The sequence below is a fragment of the Homalodisca vitripennis genome, chromosome 5, assembly GCF_021130785.1.
Source record: "Homalodisca vitripennis isolate AUS2020 chromosome 5, UT_GWSS_2.1, whole genome shotgun sequence".
In the NCBI taxonomy this organism is placed as follows: Eukaryota; Metazoa; Arthropoda; class Insecta; order Hemiptera; family Cicadellidae; genus Homalodisca; species Homalodisca vitripennis.
In genome coordinates, this window is record NC_060211.1 from 166,451,144 (window position 1) to 166,479,034 (window position 27,891).

The following is a 27,891-nucleotide window of genomic DNA, read 5'->3' on the forward strand; positions in this document are numbered from 1 at the left end:
TATTATTTCAAATACATGTATAAATTACAGGAATAAACATGAAATTTGATAAAGAAATAAATAACAACTACTTACTAAAAGTTTTAAAAATACAATGTTGGTGCTTTCAGAGATAACTGAAAAATTCTAATTGTAAGATGTTGGTGCTAAAAAGAGTCATGTATTTTTGTATGTTATATATTTTATTTTTGATTACTTATTCAAGATGAAATAGAAATAAGGAATATTTTTATTTTTAATAGCATTCAATTCCTTAAAATATCCACCCACCATCAATGCATCATTCTGTTTGTATGTTAGTTAAATAACATTAAAACATTATTTTAATAGTTAATACAAAACTTGCAACATCAAACTTACATAAATGCAGCCACTTAACTAAATTATCGAAGCAAAGTTTTGTTCATTCCATTTTATAAGCAGTTACTTCAGGTCAGGAAATCTTGAGCAATTTTTCAGCAAAATTCCAGCTATCTTTATCCATTTCCAATCAACAAATTTGTTGACAATATACAAGTAGAAAGTTCATTTTTTTCCAATCCATCCAGTGAGTTACTTAATTTGAATAATACGTTGAGCAAACTATCAAGATATAATAGAAATGTTGTTATTTTTCCCATGTCTTGTTAAAAATTGTTATTTAATATGAGTAAAATAAATTTGAATCATGTTTGACACACCTGAACTTTTAATTTCTGTTACAGGTCAGGATGAAATAAGTACATGCATAGTTGAGGGCAAAATTGGTCTAGTTGATACAATCTTGGAAGCGGCTTTGGTAATGAAATATTCTCAGCTTCGCCCATTTCTGGTTTTAAGTGTTACTGAAGATGTTGAAAGCTACAGTGAGAAACTGAAGAACTGCTTCATGGATTTGGATTTGTGGACTAAATATAATCCTGCAGTTTCCAAAAATCTTAACTCTGGTATATAGAACAATTATTGTACTACATAGTGATAATATACACTCTTGAATAATAAGTATATTACTCAAACATAACTTCTGGTACAAAGTGTGCTACATGTTGATACTAACTTTCTACATTTTCGTAGACAAATTTATTTATTGGCTGAGCTTTAGCAAAGCCTATCATTTGTGAGGCTGGAAAAATTTGATTTTTTGCCTGTCTGTCCGCACAATATATTAAACACAAACTGGCGTATTCACTTGAAAATGTGGATGAAGCTTCATTTAAATAAATAAAAAAATCTGTATGTACATGGGGGAAGGTTGAGAAAGATTTCATTTGGTGACTTTTGAATTTTGCATGAAACTTCATTTCTACAGAAACGAGTTCTACGGTGCGTCTTTTTTGTGTCAACCTAATTTTTGTATGATTGTCTGTCTGTCTATCTGTCCACATGACATCTCAAGAAAGAAATGAGCTATAGATTTTGAACTTTTCCATGCAACCACCTCTGCGAAGCCTGTTAAGAGACGTGGTGACATACTTCCGCCTTGGGGACTGTGAACCGATGATTTGCTGTATATACACTTGTAATATTTTCAATTTAGTTGATAGTGACTTTGCTAGACCTTTTAGGAAAAAAGAACAAGCACTGAAAAAATATTACATTTGTTACTGTTTGGTGTGCTAGTTTATACCATTACTGCTTCATACATCCAAAAATAAAGACAAAGCCCTGTGATTCTCATACTAAAAGGAGACTCTGAACCTAGAAGTCTAATACCTAGAATTTATACTAATTACATCTTAATTGTGGACAACTTGTACAAAAATATTCAGTCGCAATTTTACTAACCGAAAAAGCAGATAGGCACTCTTTTTACATATTTACCCCAATTAGGCATAGGGTAGTAAGATAGATTCATATTACTAACCAAGGTCATCAGGTTTTCACGTTTTCTTCAGTGAATCTTACTACATTGAATATCGTTATGTTACAGACATATCAATGTACTTAAGAACTTTATTGATTCTTTCATGTATGATCTACTGGGTCCAGGAGCTGTAATCAGCACAAGTACTCTAACAGCAGCAGTATCAGGACTCATGATACATTTACTGTTCAAATATATTTGTTTTCATGCACTTAAATTTATTTAAGTTAACATTTTTATGGGAATTTAACTTCAAATCACTTGTCTTTGACTTATGTAAAATAGGCACTTGATGGCCATGATATTTAAAAAAACCGAAGGCATGAGCCAATTGGATGCTATAGACTCACACTCAGAACAACGCTTAGCTTAGGCAAACTTATAACAATTAAAAATTATAATACAAAAATATTATTATAAACCTGTTCTCAAACACTGAGAAGCAATAGTAAATTACAGAACCGAATGAAAATATTCAGAAAGTATTATTTATTAGTCATTGCATCACATTACTAAAAACATATTTAATAACTGTAATGGAATTTCATTTGGATTCCCATGAATTCTGCCACATTTTATGTCAAGTAAAATTGAGGGGAATTAGCATTGGAAGTAGAAGAACTATTGTCAAAAGAATACAATTTGGCTAACTAATTCCATCTATTAGTATCTCAAGAGGAGTGTGATAGCTACTGTTTTCCCTGGCATCTCTAACGCCATCAGGGCAGAATTTAACTTGATTGTAAACCGTAAGTGTGTGGTTTTAAAGACATTCTGACCCTGATGGAACTGTGATCCATTCCTTCAAATAACCCATAAATATTAAAAGGCTACCTATTTTAGCTCTGGAATCAAATTAAATTCAGAGGAATAGAAGCACACATCCCAATTGCACATGTGGCCAACATAATAAAGTCATCCATCATCAATATGAATGTTCTTTGTATGAAAAGTCAGTTTTCGTTTCATTTTATTCTTCTCAAAATTATAACTCAATCTATTAGTGAAAAATCTTTAGAGAAAAGCAGTCTAAACAATTTATTTTAGAATATACTAAGATATATTGCAAATTTAATAAAAGTTTTAGCAAGGAGTTTGTTTAAAAATATTGATTTATTGGTGAAATAAAACAAATAATTAAAATGTACCTTTGCACTTGCCAACCGCCCCTGGATGATTTAACCATGGACATTAACTTGTACATATAAAAGAATTTTGCATAGACATCTCCGTGAAAACCACTGATGCGGGATGGGTATTCACAAGTGATATTTTTATTGCAAACCAAAATTGATTTCATGGACTACCAATGGGGAAAAATAATAGTTTGAATGTTCCACACCGTTGTAACCTATAGATAAAATTCTGGATTTAGTTAAATACTCAACACAGTACTTACACACCTATATAAGTATTCATTTCGCCTACCAAGATGTCTCATATAAGATATGTAATTAATTTTATCATACTTTTAGTAGCAAAATATTTTGTGTTAAATGGAAAACATCTAGTAGCTAGTATCGTGTTATGGATTAGTCTCTTTTCCAATACAGCCCCTCTTTTCATTTTAATGTCATGTGATAATTACTTGCATTGGAATATCTCCTTTACTTTCAATTAGTAATGGTATTTTTTCATATACAGAAAATTAAAATTATTTACAATGTAGTTAATATGTTTATTAGTTAACACAAAATTAACAAGTGCTTGAGTTTGTTCACAAGTAAATATTTCATTTTTTGTAAATAATAGTTTTACCTATTTGTAGGCAAAATATGTATATATGGATTATCATTTCATATTTTTATTTTGTATGTATACAGCTGAAACATATGTTTTGTCATTGTTTTATTTCACATAAATATGGATTTTCCTAGGACAAAAACCAAAGCGGTGGTCAGAATCAAAACCTGATAATTTGAAAGCTAAATCATCTCATGAAAGCATCATTAAAACACCGAGCTTCACTACTTCTGATGTAAGTTTTACTCTGTTGGGTTGTATTATTTTCTCAACTCATTGACAACATTGTTTTCCAGTTGTATGTTTAAATGCAAATAAAGCATTAATTAGTAATAGATATTCAGAAATTCAATCCATGCAGGTTGATAAATTAAAACTACTGGGAGTACACTGGCAATCTAATTTGGTTCCAGTGTTTTCACATTTTATTAATTGTAAATACAAAGTACTAGCTTTTGCATGTCTTTTTTGTGAAGCAAGAAATAAAAATTGTAACACTTCTTTCAAAATGTAATAAATATTTGTATTACATACACAAATAAGTAAAGAGCTATTTATTACAGAAATACTGCATTGGTTACTTTACCACGATGGTGCTGTATATAAAACCAATTAACATAGAAGTCAGTGATGATCACGAACTGGGGTTGGGAGAAGCAATCACTGGAAATTCAAGTGGGGTATTACTGACGACCAGACGTGTGATTGTGGCGCAAACAATACTCTCAGACAATTGAGCACATTGTAAACGACTGCCCTTTGCGATTGTTTTCTGGTGGTCTGGCTGGTCTGAGTGGTTTAGAGGATGGGTCTCTAAACTGGCTCAGTAATTTGGATTTAGCTTTGTGACGGGAGATTTTAATATTATTTTTAATTTATGACTCAAGAACTTTGTTCTTACGTACTTTTTAATAATTGTAATTTTTAATTTATTTATTTATGGATAGCTGCCTTTGTCCCCCATACGATATATATATATATAGTGATGATCATTGAAAGTAACTCATGTCCCATTCAGTCCCATCTTGGTACCAAACTAAACCGTTTTCAGGAACATTGCCAGGACAGTGATATATCTCAAGTATCTCCTATCTGGAAAAATTTCCATTTGTATACCATATACTGTCAAACTGCACCAAGCAATAAAACACATGGATTTGAACAGGTTTGACATGATATCCTGAAGTATTTTAAAATCTGTGATGGTCACTACGAGAAGTTCAATCTCCACATTGCATTCAATCTTTCTGCTCCACAGGCTTGAAAACTTGTAGCCTCAAAACAAAGATTTTACAGGGTAGGCAATATATCCCCAAACAATATTTGTATGAGTCAAGGCCAATGCAAGCTACTTAGCCATCTTGTGCAAAACAACCTTGTCCACTTCCTTCCATCCTCTCGTGAGATAAATGTTTCAAAGAATCACAAGCAAGGAGAAAAAGTGTAATCAATCTACAAACTAGATTCTAGACATTGGCTAGACCTTCTGTAACTTAGGGAATGCTCAACCTCCTGATGTTTGGGTGAAACATTTTCTTTGTTTAAAAATTCATTAATAATGATGGATGTTTAAAGTTCCAGCAATGGATGATTTGAAAGGATTACCATAAACATGGGCTACTTTGGCCCACTTTTGAATAATTTCATACGATTTACCTTATAAGAAAATAATATTTTACTTAATTTAAGTCCTGGTAACCTTTTAATACAACTATAACATGTTATATTTTAGTTGCTGCACACTTTTTTACCTAAAAATTTGTTTTGTATTTTTAATTTATTTTTAAGATTTGGGCCAATGTTACCCTAAGGGTAGGGTAACTTTGGCCCAAGGTAGTTTTTCAATAGAAAAATAGTGGTATAAAGGCATGGGATAAAGAAGGACCTGGGTATTTAAAAACACATGTTATTTAATGATAATAGTAATATTTAACACCAATTTAAAAATACATAAATGAGTAAAAAATGTAAAAAACCGTTTAAAAAAGTTAAATTTCTTTCAAAAAAGGAATGTCTTATGTTTAAATGAAATCAACCTTAAAAAGGCCTCTTTTTACAAGCTTTGGTGGCTGAATAACTTTTAAAATGTCACACCATTTGTAAAATAACGTATCCTTCTCTTGGAGCCACTTCCAAAATTTCTTAGTCGGCGCCATACACTCCACTGTCGCTTCCTCCTCCGCCACAGAGAGCACCAACCCTGGGAATCGGAGTCCATTCCAATGAACAACAACAAATTTGTCCTTTACTACAAGTTCCTTCATGTCTTCATTGCTTCCTTTTAGGTCTTTAACATTTGAAGTTGGGACCTCGATTTCGTTTGATGTTAGACGAAAACTTGACTGAGGGTGTCTCTTTAAAAATGACAACCCAGTCACGGCCCGGAACATTGTACAGTCTTTCATTTTCTAGTTAGGTAGGACTTTACGACGTACCTCAAATGAAGTTCATCCAGTGGAAAACCATATTAACACATTTTTGGCGATATGACTAGCAAAAGCTAATTCTTCTTCTTGAGAAAATACTTTAGGATGGCCTGGGGAACTTGAAAATGAGTTCTTCAATTTGTTTTTAATAGTGCTTCTGGGTATCCTGAAATTTTCTGCAGCTTGCCTCTGTCATTTCACCAGATCTGATGAATGATGATGGTATCTAGACAAGTTTGAAGATGTTCGTTGCTGTAGTCAGCATATTTTCGGCTCCTGGGGAGACGTTTGTAGTTGTTGGGCATCTTGAAAAAGCTGAAACCAAACACATGCAATAGAAATATATTCACTACCTAACCATTTTGCAAGCTATTTATAGAACTTTAAACCGCTAAAAAAAACAGGTTTATAACAGTACGACCTACTTTGGCCCAAAAAAAAAGCTGGGCCAAAGTAGGTCGTACTTTGTAGGTTACCAGACCTGATTTAAAAATACATGAAAATGGGAAGTCACTTTGTGTTTCATGAAGGTCTAACTACAGCACAACATTAGTAACTTAAAAGTGTTCTAAAAAAAATACTTACATTAGTAGTTCCTGAAGAAATGCGTCTTCTGCAGGAAGAAGTTTTGAAGGTTAAAATTTCACTTGCTTACACGAGACACATAACTTGTGGTGTTGCTGCCCAGCAACAAACTGGGGAATCAGTTAAACTATCAGGCAGTTTGATTGATACTACCACCTAACGGAACCAAAAGAAACTAATTCAGATACTGCCACAAATCGCTCAAAAAAACGTGTTTCGTTTTATTTTGCTTTTGGGCCAAAGAAGAACCCTAGGGCCAAAGTAGTCCTTGTTTACGGTAAAGACATTTGTCTTCATTATTGGTTGCAACAAGAAAACCCATTGAGGATTGGTATGCTTCCTTCTTTAGGTTTAAAATCTGATAAAATAAGGTTAAAAATGCAAAAAGGTAAATGTTTTTAAGAACTTTTTTAAGTAAAACGTAACGGTTTTTGACGTAATATTACGTTCATAGAAACTGCGCATTGTTATATTGTTCCCATTTAATTCTGTTGTCTGCCATAATATTGTGCATATTCTTTGATAACTGTGCGTCGTGCAAGTTGTTCTTGCGTTTTCTACTAAATGTCAGCACTTCCATAATTTTGTGTTGAAGAGTTTACTTTATGAGTCACACAGTGCAAACACCTACCATGTGTCATTGTTGCATTTCATCCATCCTAATATACATCCGGCCGAAGATACTTCTGGTGCCAGTTTGTTTTATTGTCAAGAAAATATACACATATCCTATAAAGGTCTGAGTTCAATGATACAATTTGACTACCATACATTCTTGTGTTGAGTGTTCTAGCTCACTGAGTGTGAGGTGTTCTAGTTATTGACTCATATCACCTGGTGCCAATTTCAAATTAATTGATGCTTTATTAGTTCTACCATAAACTTAACTATTATTTGGCTCAGTCGGTTTGTAGGCATTTCACTTATAACTGTCTCATTGTTTTCTAATTGTTAACTGCCATATAATATAAATTACGTTTATTTTATATATGTAGGTGAGATGAGGTTTAAGACACATGAAAACGTATGAAAAGGTGAATAAAATAAAATAAACCTCAATAATAATACTAATCAAATCTTTAAGGGCATAAATAATGAATAATCGTATTAGTTTATGTAAATAAATAGCCTTATTGTTGAAGAAAGAGGAAAAGACTTTCATGGTCACCATTTTTGAGTTAGCTGGAAATGCCCAAAATACATATACCACATCCAACTAAAATGTTGATATATACAGTACACTGTAAATTGAGATGCGTATAAAGACTAGAATATTAATATTTGTGTTGGGTCATTTAAATAAATTTTAAAAGGCACTTTTATATATTTTTAGGCTGATATAATGCAAACAAAGGAATGTATAACAAGAGATAATAATAAGATTCACCCATCAGACGTCAGCTACACTTCTAGAGGATCAGGTACGCTGTAAACAAGTTATCTATGTTACTTATACCAATAAACTCAATACACATTTGAGACTTATACTATTGGTTTTCCAATTTATATTACACTACGTAGGTAAATACACTTTTTAACAGTATTAAAATTTGTATCTTCATGGCATAACAGTTAAATCTTTGTAAAGCTTGATGGTTTTTTTTGTTCTTTTAATATTAGATAATGCTTTTATAATACAGTTCTGAAATATCTTGAGATTTGATTACTATATTAATAATACTGTATATTAAAAGTCAGAATCCTGTACATTAGGCAACTAGAAAATTAAAGTTTTGTTTATTTTGTTAATAAAGAACTATTGTACTTGTACACTTTCTTCAACTGTACTGTTTTTATTATTATTTGTCACTTATAATATATTTCTGATTTTCAAAACATTTGATTCTCCTACATATAAGTAATAAATTAATTAAAACAAAATGTATTTATTGAGATGAAATTTGGACAGCAAGATATATTGTTATTCAACTTCAGAATGAAAACAAGAATAATTACAAACACCCTAATACTTAAGATGCATTTTTTAAATATAAAATGTCTTGGATGGGAATAGTAGTTTAAATTATAATAGTATAAATAGCAACAGCTTACTAAGAAGTAGAATTTAAAACCAAATCATACATTTATTTGAATTGTTATATTTCTTGAGACCTTCTTAACTAAAACTCAAATTCATATGTAGTATTCAGTAATAGCCCATTCTTAATAGTAGATTTTGATCTGTTAGTTAAAAAAGATTCAGTCCCATGTTACATGACATAAGATGCAAGTTTTGTTTAAAGTTAAATAGGAAATGCACTCATTTTGTACACTTTGCAATCAGCGACGTAACTAGGGGGGGGCACGCGGGGCATGTGCCCCGGGCGCAAGTTGTTGTTGGGGGGGCGCCAACACGGCCACAGATTTTTCTAATAAAAATTGTTGAAAATATTTTTTAATGCGAGGTGTGTTGCAAAAGAAAATCATTATATTTATTATTTTTATTTGATTTAAGTCTAAGAAAATGCAAAGTGAAATGATGAATGCTATCTGACTATTTACGAATCATGTTTACGGTCTGCATGAACTTGTACAGAACGAGTATGGGCACACTGTGTTATCTGTGGAATGACTCACTAGGACGGCGCGGCGTCAGACACTTCCTTCCCCTCCCGGCTCCCACCCGCAGCTCCCCCATCCCTCTCACCGCACCACACATGCCACATTGCCACAAACACAACACATCGATGCTCGCTGGCCTGACCTTGACTAACAGACTAACTGCGTATGTTGTGCAGTTGTGCACTACTATTGTTGACAATAGTTCATACTTCTACTTCATTATATACATCATCAGTGGTTTCGGTTCACGTAAAGTGGTTGCGGAGCTGTTTCTTTGAGTGTTACTAGCAATATTATTTTCGTGTTTGTGAATATTAGTCATGTCGAAAAAACTGTCTGGTGCGGAAAATCGCAAAAGAGCTAAAGAGAGAAAAAAAGAAGCACATCAATCCTCGTCTCTTCTATCATCATGGCTAAATGAAACAAACAGTAAAGGTAGGTAAGATAGATATACAGTACTTTGTTACTTTGTATTTATTAACTAATACAGATTAATGATTAACTTATTGAAACCTTAAAAATATATCATAATTAACTTTTCTGTAACTGTAGCAGCGTACTATTGATATGAATCTGTGTTTAAAAAATATATAATTGAACACAGGGTTTAAGCTTTCTTCTTCTTAAGCTATTTCTTAGAAACGCTAACAAGCAGCAAAATCTAGTCATCGTCACACTTGAAGACGACATTTCGCTTTAACCAAGAACTAAGAACGTCATAATTTATTTAAAAAAAATAGTATAGTAGGAGATGCTTTGTCGGCAGTATTGTTTAATTTAGCGTTAAACTATGCTTTTAGATAAATACGGCACAATTTAAACAGCTAAGTTCTACCACAAATTGACAAATATACCAATAATATTATTTTATCGAATGAAGGTTAACTCGAATTTTTTATTTTTTCAGATGAAATCAGCTGTAGTACAAGTACGACTTTTGAAGATGGAGGGTCATCAGCTGATGCAGTCCAAGACGTGTTTTCAACTAATGCTAATCTTGGTACGGAAAATCTTCAGCTGGAAGAACTTCCAGTTGTACCAACGGTCACCCAGGATGACGTCGAGGGTGAAGAGATCGAGATGTTTCAACCGGAGCAAAAGTATAATAATGGTACGTCTACGAGTTTGACAACTGATCCAACCCATGGTGAGTCTACTAAATCTATTGATCTAAAAGATCCGGGGGAAGTGGCCTAATACCATTTCGGATGCAGGACAGATGTTTTCTCGTATCGAGATTATTGAATGAAGGGAAAATAGAACCTGATCTTAACAATACTTTAAGAGATGGGAGACAGTTGACTAAAGAGTGGTTTACAAAAATTATGCCTAATGGCTTAAAAGTACATCGAACATGGCTAGTCTATAGCAAATCAAACAATTCCTTGTATTGTATCCCATGCAAACTTTTTTCGCACACTGAACATCAACATCCACATAAGATTTCTGCTTTAGCCAAAGATGAAGGGTTCACTCAGTGGAAGAAATTGAGTGAACGGATTCCTGAGCATGAGAACTCCTTAAATCACAAACAGTGCTTTTGTGCTTGGAAAAATTTAGAATCTAGTTTAAGTAAACGTTCTGGCATTGACAAAGAACTACAAGACATGATTGCACTTGAAGAGGCACACTGGAAGGGTGTTTTGTATGCTATCATTGATGTAATCTTACACCTAGCAAAAGATGGCAGCCCATTACGAGGCTCCAATGAAAACCTGGATTTCAGTGACCCTAGATGCGGTAGGTTTTTGAACACTATTGAACTAGTATCTCATTACCATGCACCTCTGAAAGAGCACATTCTTCGCCATAAAAAAGGCCAAGTCAGTTACTTTTCGCCGCTCATCCAGAATGAATTTTTAGACATTATTGCAGGAAAAGTCAGAGAAAACATATTTTGTGACATCAAGGCTTCAAAATACTTTTCAATTATGTTTGACTGTACTCCCGACGTAAGTCATTTGGAGCAAATGTCTCAAGTCCTTCGTTATGTGAAAATCACCGAACAGGGTCCGGAGGTAGTGGAGAGTTTTATTGATTTTGTAAAAGTTGGTGAAAAAACTGGATTGGGTCTTTCGCAAGAAATTTCAGAGAAAATCAAAAAAGATGGCTTAGATTTGAAGAACTGCCGGGGCCAGTGCTATGACAATGGTTCGAATATGGCTGGCAAATACAAAGGCGTCCAATCTAGGATTCTTGCCGAAAACAACCTGGCTTATTTTGTGCCTTGCGCGGCTCATTCCTTAAATTTAGTAGGTGCAAATGCTGCTAGTATGTCAGGGGAGGTACAGTCATACTTTGGAACTCTTAACTGCTTGTACAATTTTTTTGCTTCCTCGACCAATAGATGGGAGGTTTTATTAAAACATGTCCCTCTATCTCTAAAACTACAAAGTAACACCAGATGGTCGACTAAGAGGGAAGCTGTACAAGTTATATACAAGCATCTAGGTAAAATTATAAATGCTTTAAATGACCTCAGAACCAGCCTAACTACCTCAGATGAAACAAAAAACTGAAGCAGCTAATCTTTTGAAAAATGTCAAGCAGTTTGAGTTTATAGTTCTCTCCTGTTTTTGGTACAAGCAATTGACCCGCATTGACATTGTGAACAAGCTCCTACAAGTGGAGAATATCACCATACATAGATCGGCCAAACACATCAGTCGATTGATCTCTGAACTAGACTCGGAAAGGGCAAACTATTCAAACGCTGCAATGAAAGAAGCCAAAGAAATGGCAACAAATCTTGGCCTTGATCCTCATTTCAAAGTAGTTCGAAAGAGAAGAAAAAAGCGCATGTTTGATGAGAATGCCGAAGATGAAGCACCTGAATTCTCAGAAGAGAAGAAATTTCAACAGCAGCTATTAGAAATCGGTCGATCGCATTCTTTGTGAACTCAGAGAAAGATTCAACTCTATTCAAAAACATAAATCATTTGTTTGGTTTTCTCAACGGAGCTAGCTTTGGAACAATGAGTGGGGATGACCTAAAGGCTAAAGCAATTGAATTAGCCTCCAAATATAAAGAAGACTTGGACAAAGACGAATTGGCAACTGAAGTGGAAAGTTTTCAAATACCATGGTTTGGATTTAGTACCAAATATCCAAACAGCCAATTCGATTGATCTTCTGAAATTTTTGTGTGTGAACAAAATGGAGGATGTATATCCAAACATAATGACTGCCTTACGGATCTTCTTGACAATTCCGGTTTCAGTGGCTTCGAATGAAAGAAGTTTTAGTAAACTTAAAATAATAAAAAATTATTTACGGAATTTGACAGGGCAACAGAGGCTGACAAACCTAGGGATTATTTCCATTGAGCACCAGGTAGCCTCAAAACTATGCTTCAGTGAGATTGTCAGTACATTTGCTGCAAGAAAAGCCCGAAAAGTTAAATTCTAAGAACAATTAAATGTTTAAATCAATATTTTACATAATTTACTATCATAAGTGTTTTAGTATAAATGGTGTTGTTTTGAAATAAACTATTTGTTTTTGAAAATACGTATTCTATTATTTACCAAATATATTTAGGCCTATATACTTTGAACTTGAGGTTGAGTATTTTAAGATCAAGATTCAAGATAGTATTAATGTAGCGTACCCGTGGTACCGATGGACACACCACACTTTTTAAGAGGAGTTATAAGGAATTAGTTTCAGTTCAATTGGTGGGGGGGAGGGGCGCCAAAATAGGTGTTTGCCCCGGGTGCTGAATAACCTAGTTACGTCGCTGTTTGCAATTTTTAATTTGACATTCTATATTAATGATACTCATTAGCATGCAATGTAGAGAAATTGCCCAGGTTTAAATAACAAAAAAAAGTTTTTAAGCTACACGTTTTTATCCTTGGAAAAATATAATAAACAAAACAGTGCTCTTACAGTACTGATTTAATTCCTGTTTATGGAAGCTACCTTATAAATCCATTGGAAAGGTCTACCTTAAATTAACAATAGTTAAATTAGGTGTTGTTGATTGATCACTGTTTTAGTAACTGAGAAAAAACCTGTTTCACATATTTTATTTGACTTTACATACAAACATACCAGAATAAAAAGACAAGTGATTGGTGCATATTAACTTTTTGGTGGTTCCATATAGGTTATGTATGAAAAAAATGTAAAAGCATCCATTTAATATTAATATTTTTAATTTACTTTTGTTGACTCTGAAGCAAAATAAATGTTTCAGAATAGATGTATAATAGTGGATACCCCAAGCTACCAACAGGTGGCTTGCAAAGTGTAATATCATACTTTGTTATCACTATATGCAGATTATAATAAAATTCCACACTTTTCTGTGCAGAGCAAAAATAAATGGTTTTAAGATAACAAATTTTAAGGCACTAGTTTGTATTATACAAAATTAGTTATTGCATCAGTTATGCTAATTATAATGGATGCATTTAATTTAATTTATTATTTAAAAGCATTATATTGTATCATATAATCAATCAAGGACGTAGCCAGCGACAGGGTTCAAGGGGCCAGACACCCCCAATTTTCAATTTTTTCAATTACTTTTTTAGTAAACGATTATTATTATTTTAAATAATTCAGTATTACTGTCATATACTATCGTTCTCAACAAAGAAACAGGTCAAGAACTTTTTAAGGAACAAGATGGGGCCTTACTCTCTTTGTCCACTATGGGAAAATATCAGTTTTCTGGACCCCAAAAATTTTTTCCTGGCTACATTCTTGCATATAATGAACCTTATTTAGAATTAAAGTAACTGATGTACTTTAATATTACCAAGCATTTGAATTTTAATTTATTTTCTCAGTAATTCCCAGCGTTTTTGCTTTTCCATCAGGGTCATTATGCAGTGAGTGTTTGAAAAAAGGATCAAAAAGGTATTTTGAAACTAATTATGACACTCAGGAATGTAAAACTTCCAAAACATTAATGAACAACAGCAATACTTGTACCTCCAACAGCCTTGATGTGAGTTAATATAAAATTATATAATTTCTATCATTTTCGTCTAGGCTAATACACAAATTAGAGAAAATGTTTTAATCAATTTATTCTTGATAATTAGGGCAACCCAATATGAAATTTTTAAATGGCAAACTCCCACATGTGACACATTGTTGGAAAGGAAATAAAAATATTGTTTTGGTATCAAAATATAAGTTGCTATCACCATTCTAAGATGGCAGCCGCTAAATGGGGATTTTAGCAATTTACAAACTGATTTGCATGAAACTTAGATTGTAGGGGTCTTTCAGGTAAAAAAAAAAAACGCATAACTGATATCAGTTTTTTAAAATTACCCACTCATTTTGAAGATGGTGACATCAAACAAGGGGAAAAAGTATTATCCATTGTCTCCCAGTCTTTTATTGGAGGATTTGAATAAAAATCAGGGGCTGGGCGGTTTTTAGGTTGCAAAGAATGAATATTTTTCAGTACCTACACATTTTCAAGTCTCGGCATTAAATTGGGCATGAAACGAATCCCACTCATGTTTGAAGAAAACCATGTCTTTTGTACGAAGAGCCAGTCTTCAAGGGGCTGCTCCCTAATATATTTTGATACTCCAAAAAGTAGGTATTATTAACCCACAAAGATCCCCAAATTGTTACTTTTAATAAGTCAAACTGTCCTAGAAATGACAGGGATGGCCACTGACTTTTGCGTGACCCTTTATGTTATTGAAAACATACTATGGAGTGGGTTGACAGTTTTTATTGTAGTTTGGTACAAAATTAAAAGGTATACCCTTTGTCGAACACAGTAAAAATTTCTATAATTTCAAGTCGAACACAAAATAAAGGTTGTCTAGTATGACTTTGTTGCTTGTTAACATTAAGCACAAAACAAAAAATAAAGTTTTAACAGCTTTAATAAAAATTAACAGTTTTAAAAAGTCTAAAAACTGCTTAATATTTGTAATGGTCCACTTTATAAAAACTAAAACCAATTTTAGGCTGATAAAACTAATATTTTTTTTGTCATCATTGACCATTCTCGTTAGTAGTGTATTGGCTGTGAGGACAGCAAACCTTAAATGTAAGTCTAGATCAGGATGCATATTAATTTATATTATTTGTATTAGATTTTTTCAGATAACAAACTAAGAAATGAATTTATGGTTAGGAGATGTAAATAATTATGTTTCACAAGTGCGTTTACTTCAAATTATTTTGATATTTTCAGGGTCATTATGCCTTGCAGAAGAATAAAACTATTTTAATTAGAATCTCCACTTAATACAAAGGAATTTTTAGGTATTTTTGTTAATTGATGAGTGCATTTCCCCCCCCACCCCCCCCCCCCCCCACCCCCCCCCCCCCCCACCCCCCCCCCCCCCCACCCCCCCCCCCCCCCACCCCCCCCCCCCCCCACCCCCCCCCCCAGCGGACTATGGATATATGGTATGCAATGGGAAAAGCGCGTCACGCATGTTTATGTTTTCCAAGCGCTTTCAAAGTATAATGGGCAGCTTTACCGAATCGTAATTAAACCGTTATATAAACATCTGATCTGAACTAAAAATAATTGACGTAAATGAAAAAATCTGTTAGGAGAGATTTAAAGGGAAATATAAACCACAATAACATACAACATTAGGTATGATAAGGGAAATATCGAACCGCTTCTCTAATACAGTAGTGTTTTACATTCATTTGTTTTCTAGCTGTTCGATCAGTTAAGTTAACTCATATTATTATTGACGTAAATGTCCGAAATATCGCAACGTCTGGATATGTCCTTGCCTCTGCAGACTTTTTCCTTGGCTATGGAATTTTGCAAGTTAGGTTACTTATGCTCCGATTTGAAAGCTGTCAAAATTTACAACATGAACTCATATTCTGCTATTAGCTACGTTAACTTTAACACGGTAAAAAACTTCTAACGCCAAACAATCGTAGCAAAAAGACTAAAATATATGGTAAAAATACTGGTTTAAAATATATATACTAAATTTTTAATTAAAACTACTAATTTATTTATTGATATATCCAACGTAAAATTGATTAAATTACTACTCATCTGATTCTAAATTTGAGTTTCAGCACGGTTAATATTAATTCCTATTCCAGTTCACTACTAGTTTCGTCCTGACAAGATTTTAAAAAAAAGGATTTAAAATAAAATGATTGGATCTTTTGTAGCTAATTTTTAATTCCAGAATTACTTCAGGTTATTAATAATCTTGATCAAAGCGGTCTTAATTACCCGAGATAAAAATATATGGATCTCATTTACTTTGTGAGCAAACACTAAATTGTGTTGAACATCGTATTATTCGTTTTCCACGCCTCGACCACAATGTCTCCGGCAATCTCCTGTACAACGAGTTGATGCGGAGATCTTCCTTGTCATTTTCCTAAATTAGCTGCCCGCGCCGTCCCGACCTGTCGCGCCGTGGCGCGAATCTCGTACCTCGCTTTGCTAGGAGCGCTGAAGCAATCTTCGCTCATGGTCATTGGCTCAGATAACCGCTGTCGTGTAGCAGTAGATGCAAAAAACGATATTCAGACTGAAAGATATTGGCATTTTATCGATATTCAATCTATATAATATATATATAAATGAAACTGTTCGTGTGTAACAGCATCACTCACAAACGGCTGGACGGATTCGCCTAATTTTTTTTTAAATTTGTTCGTCTTGATCTGTAGAAGGTTATAGGATACTTTTTATCCCTTTCCCGATTCAGGATTCCGCCCCCACTGGTTACAGAAATACCCATAAGAAATGCATTGCAGCAAACATATGTTATTAAGTGAAAGAGTCTTTTCAAATTTTTAATCAGCTGTTCTTTGTAAACATATATAATGCGACAAAAAATATATTTATATATAAATTTTCTTTACACTTATAGTTTTAAAAGCATAGAGTAAGCTTAAGAGAAACGACAAATTTTGTTTAAACTGTTTCTGCAATCAAACATAATATATATAAAAATGAATGTTTGTGTGTTTGTCCTTTATAGACTCAGAAACTATTGGACCGATCACTATGAAAATTTGTATTTTTCTATGTAGAAGGTTTATACGCAATGCCCATTGATGTAACTAACCACCAGGCTGTACTGCAAGATATAAAAGTTATCAAAGCGCCTGCACATTATAAACTGCAATTACAACACAGTAGTTTACGTATATTAAAATATCCAAACACTATTTGAAGGCAAAGAAATATACGGGCAAAGCTTAAGAGACGCGTGCGAAGCCGCGGGAAACAGCTAGTATCTATATATATATATAAATGAAACTGTTTCGTGTGTAACAGCATCACTCACAAACGGCTGGACGGATTCGCCTAATTTTTTTTTAATTTGTTCGTCTTGATCTGTAGAAGGTTATAGGATACTTTTTATCCCTTTCCCGATTCAGGATTCCGCCCCACTGGTTTACAGAAATACCCGTAAGAAATGCATTGCAGCAAACATATGTTATTAAGTGAAAGAGTCTTTTCAAATTTTTAATCAGCTGTTCTTTGTAAAACATATATAATGCGACAAAAAAATATATTTATATATAATTTAATTACTATTTTTTAAATTTCTTTACACTTATAGTTTTAAAGCATAGAGTAAGCTTAAGAGAAACGACAAATTTTGTTTAAACTGTTTCTGCAATTCACTGTGTTAAACATAGACTTTTACTATCCAGATAATACAATTCAAATTTGACGTAAAAATTCACCTTTAACTACAATATTTATTTAATATAAACCATGCTCATGCTTGATCAGAAGAGCAATGCAGATATCATAATTACTATCTTACGTTGGCTACAAATATAAAGAATGTTATAAAATCAACCTTAGTTGTTTTTTTTTTGACAGAAGTATGGTTTCTCAAAACTCCGTGTGTACATATTCTCTCGATCGAGACAACAAAGCAAGCTCAATCGTGGCATCGGAGATATAACTAATTTAATCCAGAAGTGAATAAAATAAAAACCATACGCAATTTCGCTTAACATCTGAAGCTCATAATCATTAGACTGTAATAATATATACCTAAAATATGCCTATTTTTCGTTTCAAAATTACCTTGAGCGCCATCATTTATTACATTGTATGTTCGCTAATGAATTCCAACTTTTTGACTCCTGTCCACGATGGTCTAATATTAGTTCAATTGTATTACCCACCGGCTTCGCACGCAAATCTTAAGAACCGAAGTCCTTATATTACTTAGTAAAAGCAATTATGCGCGATTGGCTGCGGTAACAGCTAGTCGATATATAAAAATAACCGATTTGTTTCGATGTACTACATCGATACACTTGCAGCATTTTATGCAGTGCCAGTGCATATTAGTAGGCCACGCTAGTGATTAATTTGTCACTCAACAATCTATGATTACATAATTAACATTACTTAAATTTACGATACAAATCGAAATAAAAAAATCAGTAATACTACGTTTCGAGATCTGCAATCTGATCTCTTCTTCAGGCAAATAACTAACCTAACCACATAATTACAAACTAGGTTAAAATAAACAAATCGTTTAAGTTTATTGGTTAACCAAACTTTTTTTGGTATGATTTGTTTATTTTAACCTAGTTTATAATTATGTAGGTTAGTTATTTACCTGAAGAAGAGATTCAGATTGCAGATCTCGAAACGTAATGTTACTGATTTTTTTGTTTCACTGAACGATGGCAAATGCCCGGAAAAATCCTGCATACTTCACAATCCTTCCATCGTCAAAAATAAACTTCAAACAAAGAACAAATCGAAATGCTATAACACAAAAACCAGTGATGTACTCTGGTACACCTATGAAACTAGGGGCAGAGATAACTACCGGACTGTGAAACACAGAACAGGCAGGAGTTCAATTTGTCCACATTTTTCCAAATTCTATTAAAAGTGCCCCAATGCCTAAAGTAGTTAAAAAGCGTCTAAAACAAGGATTGATCTAAGAAGCATTGTATACTACAGAACCGTTTATGGCACACAAATGAAGGCCTATGAACAAACATAAATGACATAAAGTTGGATAGAATTCGACATTGCATGAGTCTGAATGGATCTTCGTATGTTTGGGTGTGACTTCTGTTTACCGTATGACTGAAAAATATTACATTCTTAACGAAGTTGACTATTTTAATACAATGTATATTGTCTGACGCAATACAAAACATTATTATTTTACATTTACCGGTATGTGGTTACCTGTTATTTACGCATTTACAACATTTATCTAATCTCTTTCTCCAGTCAGTGACCAAAGAATGTGGATCCTTATCAGGAGCGTTATCGAATTGAGCCACTCACAATCTGAAAAACTTCAAAACAACGTTCATCCAAGCGCAAATGACATAGATAAGTTGAATTTTTATCATTTTGTTGGTTATTGAGATAAAATGAATTGGGACACGTGGTAAGTAAACAAAGTAATCACCCAGTTTCCCTATCAAGGTGAATTATTCGTTGTATTAACATTATTAAGAATGTTTTATTGAGATATTTGTCCCCATTTGTATGTAAGAAGACGCTAAGGTTGATTTATTTTGGATATTTTGTTCCTATTCTGACGTATGGCCTGATCTTTTGAGGAACGGCCCCAGTTAACTCTGTTGGGAGTGTTTTAAATTGCAATGAAAGCTGTTAGAGTGATGTGTGGCCTGGGTAGTCGTGGCAGTTGTCGGGCAGTGTTCACTAATGAAAACCTTTTGACTTTGGCTTCACTGTTTATATTTTATGTCTCAATGTATACATTCAAAAACCTGCAATTTTTCTCTACATATTCCACCAGAAACAGAGATTTCACTCATCACTCTGCACCACCCCAGCAACATCTTCAAAAGATCCACGTCATATGTTGGTCCCAAAATATTTAATGCTCTGCCGTATAGGATGACAACTTCTTCAATTGCGACATCCTTTAAAAAGAATTTAAAGCAGTACTTGTTAAAACATCCGTTTTACTCTGTGAACGAGCTGTTGGACTAGGCTCCTTAGCCTGGGCCATTAACAGATGCGTGATAGTCTATCACTTTTTAACGTTTTGTTGACATTGTTTTTTATACTAGCAATTAATATTTTAGGTTATGGTATTTATAACATATACTACTATATAATACATAGTTATGATATAATAAAAAATCAAATCAAAATCGTTTATTCTCCGAAAACAAAATTTACGAATGATATATATTAATATATTCATTGTCTAAAAATATACAATTACAATAAATATTTGATCAAAAAACTATTTAATGATTATGTTTTAAGCATGTATATGTCTTTGAACAATAGATTTTTGTTTTTATTCCAATTCATTATAACAGCTTTCAACAAAAAACCCAACGCAGCACAAATGTGTCACCAACTTAAGCCAAAGTTTAAATTGACGCTAAAGTTCAATCCATTAGAGCACAAACACTCTAGAAAGCGTGATCGTTTCAACCGCTCCAAGCAAAACGCGACTTATCTCCGGAGGTTAAACTGTATCTTGCTCAGGCTCGTCTTTGAACCCGAGGGATAGCCTAACTTATGTTACATTGATATGATCACTATTGTTCAGTCTGTGCTTCGTTAAATTAAGGGAGGTCAAGCACGATAAGATTAGAATTAATTATGATCCCCGCAGCCGGGAATAAACTAACGTCTAGAGTCAACAAATAACGGGGAACTTGGATTTGTGTGCTCGTAACTCAGCAGGTCACGATACAAAGTGTTAAATTGTGTATTCTGTTGTGTTACACAAAGTTCTTTATCCGTTTATTGTGTAGATTTTGTATAACATATCCGCCTGTTGCAATCTATAGCTAACTTCACCGAACACGACATAAGGAAGTTGAAACTTGGTACACAAATTTATTGATCTCAGCTGAGTTCGTTGGTGAGCTTGGTACACCAATCCGTTTCTATGTGAAAGCCGTTGGAATTTTAAAAACTCACAACTCCGTTATTTATAGACCTAGAGAAAAAATAAAAAGTTTTTTTGAAATGCATATGACATTCCCTACACTTTTTGTTATACCAATTTTTTTCCGAACGATTTTCGATGGATGTATCGATTACGTGTAAATCCCATAAGAATTGTTCGATCACTATGACCTAGCGAATGAAACGCTGAAACAAATTTCAAACTTAGTACAAAAATTAATTTTTGAAATACCTCGACGAAGTTCACTGGCCAGATTGGTAAAGCCAGAAGTGGGTTGGCAAGTTCTTCATACACCCGGAAGGATCATTTCCTAGATAACATAGTTTTTCGATAGTTTTTGTAAAACATATTAAATTATTGTTTTAATTTATTAGCAATAATATGTATATTGTTTTCCACTTTTTATTTGTGTAAAAGTGGATGGTAAAACACTTTAGAATGCTGTAGTACAAAATACTAAATTCCGTTTTCCCCTCCTTAGTAAAAAATTTCAATCCTGATCTTGGATGTAAGAGAAACAGGGTCCACATTTGCATTTGGGACGATGGAGATTGAAATTTTCAGATTTAAGACTGTAAATATAGGGTTGCTGGTGAAAATGATTTATTTCCAATGATACAGTAAGATAGGTCGGCACGGCGAGTTCTTCGGGAGGGAAAAATAGAAAGACGGGAAATTCTTGTTATGGTTGGCAATAATAAAAATGGCCAAACGTGGTTTAGGGATATTATGAGGTATTGTATAAAAGAAAGTTGTTGCCGCTTAAGCGGTGTTATTTATTTGTTTATTGTTTTATTGAATAATTATTCATAATGAAGCTTATGTAACGTTTGTTTAAATGGAAAGGACAAATGATTGCTAGTTAAAATTTCCTACATAACGAATGATTGTAGAGAATATTAAGGAAATCAGTTCCGTTCCACATTTAATTGAGTGTAAAATCAGTGGTGCATACATCATTAAAGTAGCGTTACATAGCGAATTCCAGATGTTTAAAATACTTTTCATTACATTTGTCTTTCTCTTTTTCATCCTTTCTTTCTTTTTTAATAGCAGTCTATTGCCACGCGTTCTAGTTTTCGTGCACCGATTATCGTCTCACCTGACGAAGAGGGTGGATTTAATCCTCGAAACGTTGCGTACAATTTTTGTTTTGTTACTTAAAACTATAACAAACGTACGAAATCATATTATCCTTTCTTTACGATAATTTATATAACTATTAAACTATAGTTTTACAATTTTGTCCTCATTAATATAAAACCAACATTTAAAAAACAATATTTATTTTTTATTGGCAAAGATCAGCTCTCATTATTGTATAATGTATTATCTGTTTAATATTCCCCCATTCGCCTTAAAAAGTTTTAGAAAGTTAATCGGACTGTTTTAAGATACCGAGACTTACTAAACATTTGTAAAACATTACAGATTTTAAACACTTATACAAACTTCGTAATCAGTAATTTGCTCAAGTCAATCAAAATATTAATTTTGAGGATTTAGTCATAAAGTATATTTTAATTTTTTAACTGACACTCCTGATGAAGTATGATCATGTTAATACACGAACAGGAAGTGAGTAAAAACAAGGTTCCTGTTGTTTTAATATAAGTTTTAGCGTTAAATTGAGGAAGCAGTGTATTTAAAATTTGTATCGGCAAATATATGCTTATTCTGGCCTTATATTTCTTCAGCTGAAAGAGCTTCTTTTATTCCTGAAACAACTAAAACTGAACTTAATGTTATGGAGTTTCAAAAGGACAATTCACTGCTATCTTCTTTTCCTATTGCAAACCCTGTTTGTTCTATAACTTTATAGCTTTCCCGTGATTCTTTTTTAGATTAATCGTAAAATCTCAGAACATATTTAATTGAATATCTTAAACTATTGAATTCATGTAATTCGCCAACGACTAAACTTTTTATCTATACTCTTGTTTAATCTCAAAACAATTTCATACAATGTTTTACATTGTTAACCCTTAAATCGAAATACCGGTCTTGGAGACCGCTAGGGTATTTTGACTTGTGAATGTTGGTAGTACTACTTGACCTTGAGGCGTACGCGCCTGTGTACCTTCCCCCCACTCTTTTTTCGGTCGATCAACACTCTTCCCCCGCTCAGTTCCAGTCCAGTTGTGAAGCCAGTTAGTTGTGTCTTTTAAAAGTCTGGCGGTCTCTTATACCGGTATTTCTCTTACGCGCTGCCCGTTTTAGCGGTCTTACATACTGATATTTCTGGAATGAGCTCAAAATACATTTTGAACTTTTCTTATTTCTTTGTTTATCTTTACTTGACATGTATTAATAGAGTGAACATTTGTAAATACTTGTAAATTGACTTGTATAGTGGGTGTGGAAATAGTGAAATAGTGGAAGTAGTGGAAAAAGGTCTGGTTCATTCACTATGGATCAACAACCTTCATCAAGTTGTGACCAAAGGATTTTAGCAAGTGATTGGACTTCGATACCAGGATCCAGAGACTCTTGAACGATGATGATAACCTTTCTGATGTTAGTTCAGAAGCTGACGATTCGGATCAAGATCCCAACTATGTTCCATCAGACAGCGACAGCTCCAATTGTGACTACAATGACTCCAGTGATGATGAAGATATAATGCTGGAGGATGCGGTAGGTGTTGTCACTGTAGATAACTACCTAGATTCGCAGCCACAAGTTTTACATGGAAAAAACGGATATGAGTGGAGCACTGTTGAGCCTCCAAGAAAATCGCGAACGCCAGCTCACAATATTATTAGGGGGCTGTCTGGTCTTACTGCTGAGGCTAAAGCTGTGGGCGAAAATCCAACCAAAAAGGACGTTTGGAAATTGATCTTCACAGATAGTATGATAGATACTATAGTGAAGGAGGAAACCAATAGAAAGCTGACGGAGCTTAGAGGAAGAATAAGTGACCACACATCAAAGTATAATTACAATCCTGTGATCAAGTAAGAGGTAAGAGCTCTTTTAGGGTTGTTTCTTTATACCTCAATATTTAAATCTGGACATGAAGATATGAGATCTCTGTTCAACAAAGATCCTACTGGGCGACCAATATTTTTAGCTACAATGTCGTGTAAAAGGTTTGAGATTTTAATATCTTGTCTACGATTTGACGACTCCACGACAAGAGAACAGCGCAAGGCAGAAGATAAGGCAGCAGCAATATCTGATTTATTCAATCAACTAATCTCAAATGGCAGGGGGTTGTTTTTGTCCAAAAGCAAATGTAACTGTGGATGAGATGCTTGTGCCTTTTAGGGGCAAATGCCGTTTCAAACAGTATATGCCCCAAAAAACCAGCAAAATATGGCATAAAAATCTTTTGTATGGCCGATTCAGGTAGTTCCGTATCTCTGTAATGCTTTTATTTACACTGGTAAAAACTGTTACAGTGTTGGTCTCACCAGAGAATGAACAACAACTACTGAAGAGTACGCAGACTGTCATAAAAATTAACAAAGCATATAGAAAGAACCAATCGTAATGTTACTGCTGACAATTGGTTCACTTCCATCGAGCTAGTTGACCAATTGAAACTAAGGGGATTAACATTTGTTGGCACTATTAAAAAAAACAAAAAAGAGATTCCTCCAGAATTTTTACCTCACAGGCAAAGACGTGTGGGATCTTCGCTGTATGCTTTCCACAATAACACAACGTTACTTTCTGTTGTGCCGAAGAAAAATAAGGCCGTACTTCTTATTTCCTCCCCTCGATGCACCACGATATTGAGACAAATTCTGAAATAAATAAGCCTGAAATTGTAGGATACTACAATAAGACTAAGGTGGCGTTGATACCCTAGATATGAAGACATCTATCTATGGGAGTAATCGAAAGACTCGTCGTTGGCCAATGGCAGTATTTTATGCCATAATTAATATTGCCAGTGTTAACGCGTTCATATTGTTTCTTTGCTATCGGGGAAGTCCAGTTTTGACAAGATTTCAGTTTATAAAGCAGCTGGCTTTTGAACTAGTAGAGCCTCATATTAGAAGACGACTAGAAATGCCTAACTTGAGAGCAGACCTGAAAAAGACCATTCTTTCTGTTCTTGGACAAGAACAGGAGCGAGGAGAAGTGCGTGACGATCGCCTACAAAAGAGGAAAAACCTGCAGCATATGCCCTTATGAAAAGAAAGAAAAAACCCAATACAAATGCATTGAATGTGAGAACGCCATTTGTTTTGGAATGCTCCCGCAAAGTGTGCCTAAATTGTGCAAGGTAGAAATGATGTGTTCATCATTCATCCAGGAATATTAAGTTTTCGTGCTGATTACTCTTATTTAAGCTACTTTTTATTACGTATACCATGTTCAATAAACCAAACTTAATGTGAAAAAGTGTCATTTTTTTCATTATTCCTTTGTTCAAATCCAACAAAAATACCCTTGATGATAATAAGTATAACATTCTTTAATTATCTAAGCTTTGCATTTTAATGATAAGATTTAACTTTAAAGGCTTTTCCAATGTAAAAAAAAAAAACAAATACTAGCGGTCTGACAGACCGGTATTTCTCTGGCGAAAACATCGGGCGGTCTGACATACCGCTATTTCCCTGGCGAGTCAAAAGTGTCCTATTTCGGTTTTAAGGGTTAATGGCTGCTAAGCATCTGTTTTACGGCGTTATCAGTAAAAACATCCAAGTCAAACGTCTTATCGCTAAGAGATAACGAACTTGCAACTGCTCATCTCTCATTCGGATGCCAGGTATTCATCCTCAACGTCCATTTGTTTTTGTTAAGATATTATTCTGCAAGACAGGCATTCTTGTTTACAACATATTCTGTTAAAAAGTATTGAGTCGTTCTTTTTACTCGACGCTTCCAAATCATTAATTTTGAGTGCGCGAACTTTTTGAGGCTTGGACTCCGCACATCTATTATAGGAAAAGGATCAATAGTTCTGGGCATGTAACGGATTGTGTGTAACCCATGCTACCTCACAAGTGCGTAAACCATGTATATTATCTGACTTTGGGGCTCCATCCTACTGGAATTTGAGGTTAGAAATTACTTTACTTTAATAAAATTGATATTTTCGATATTCACGTTACCTAGTGGTTGGTCTATAATAAAAGTAGCTCTCTTAGATCCCAGTGCTTCCCGCTCTTAAAGGATTCAAAGCAACTCATGCCAAACATTCAAATTAATTTAAATGCCATTCTAATTTTCGAATATTGTGATTCCTATCCTATTTTAGAGCTGCGACCCACATTCCTTTTAATTCGGGATGATTCGGAACCGGTTCTAGGATGAGGATATCTTCAAAGTGCTTTACGTATCTCAGGATGCCATTCAAACAGTGATTCCTTTTGCGTCTCTATATTGAAAGGAACACAAAGGATTCGACAAACGAAATCAAAGTCTACACAACAAATCCAACAAGATAACCTCACTGCACGTGTTACTACGTCACGTGATCAAATCTCATATGATTTTACTCAGTTTGTTTTCCAACTCGTTTGTTCTGCGATTTTATCGCTGTCATCATTATTACTCGTACGGCTAATGTAGTAATGTTATAAGCTTATTTTTATCTTTACCTCAAAATCAATACGGTCTTCCTTGGGCCAAAAGAGACCTTTGTTACAAGAAGTGTCGGTAAACGGACTGTAGGTCCACGTCATAAAACTACCGGAAGCATTTCTTACCTACTTCTTAAGGGGTGGACAGTAGGTCCACGGTCCCGGCCTGGGACCCACTGTCCGACTCACGGGTTTCTTTTGACGAGGGGTTGATAAGGGATCGTCGTTCTCACACTGCAGCACTTGAATGGAGTTTTTCGAGATCTAAACTCTATATCTGCTAAATAATTTTCAGTACACTACATAAGACAGCTGCAAAAAGAATGAAAACGAAATTATATAACATAAAATAAAGTCAGGTTAGTTACGCCATTTCTAACTAAGAATGTCTGTAACGATTATAGTGTCTACTGGTATATATACAGTATTGTACAAACGATGGTCCAATATAAGGAATAACTAATACAAACTTACTGTAGATGTTTATGATTCATTAGGACAATGCCAACCAAATTAATCAGATAGTAATATAATGCTATATGGAATTCGTTAAGATATAATCCCTATTAGTAATCCACTTCATATGTGATAGCTTGAGTAAACGTTGTTAATATTTGCTGCTTTAGCAGTACGCTGTGCGAATGTAGTGGAAACATCACTGACCAAAATAAAGAATAAGTGCAGGTAGAAAAACTAATGCACGGCCAGGTCAGTTTTGAAAAGTAGGACAGTTAGTCCACAGGTGTCGGCGTGGACTAACTGTCCTACCCTGCAGAAAAGTGACGTCAGCCACCCTCGTCAAACTAGGCGTGGACCTACAGTCCTACAATCAGAAGTGTCAAGTGTGCAATTATTATTATTATTACCAAGAATCATCACACAAGTGAGCGTCTGGTTGGACAGACACCGACATAATTATATGAAGGCTCAGTTGTGCCTGTAATAATTTTGAAATTTTTATTGGTGCTACAAATTTTTGCCTCGCCTTCTAATAATCAGATCTAGAATGTAATATTTTGCTCTAAACGAAGTGCTATGAAGTAAGCTACCAATTCCGTTTTAAAACGAGTGATGTGGGATGCAATAGGAAAATGACATTTGTTTTCAAGTTAACCCCGTACTTAGCATGTATCCATTTAAATACAACCATCCCAGTGTCGTATATACAAAATTATTTTAGGAGGGCTGATTCACTGGGTGGTTTAGGAAATATAAAATATCACCCAAAAATAGGGGCTACTATAAAATATCTACTGAACATTTTTGAGCTTTGACACATCGTAAATGTTTTTTGTTTGGGGGGGGAG

At 34.1% G+C, this 27,891-nt stretch overlaps 1 protein-coding gene across 1 annotated transcript in view; it reads left to right on the forward strand.

Annotated features, from left to right (window-relative positions):
* LOC124363697 overlaps nucleotides 1–24,002 on the forward strand; it is a 40,008-nt gene extending 16,006 nt beyond the window's left edge. Inside the window, exons 8-13 of the mRNA XM_046818959.1 lie at nucleotides 705–926; nucleotides 3,721–3,821; nucleotides 7,931–8,018; nucleotides 13,989–14,119; nucleotides 15,278–15,282; nucleotides 23,519–24,002. Coding sequence (XP_046674915.1) covers nucleotides 705–926; nucleotides 3,721–3,821; nucleotides 7,931–8,018; nucleotides 13,989–14,119; nucleotides 15,278–15,282; nucleotides 23,519–24,002 — 1,031 coding nt within the window. The remainder of the gene's footprint in view (nucleotides 1–704; nucleotides 927–3,720; nucleotides 3,822–7,930; nucleotides 8,019–13,988; nucleotides 14,120–15,277; nucleotides 15,283–23,518) is intronic.
* Nucleotides 24,003–27,891: the final 3,889 nt, after the last annotated feature.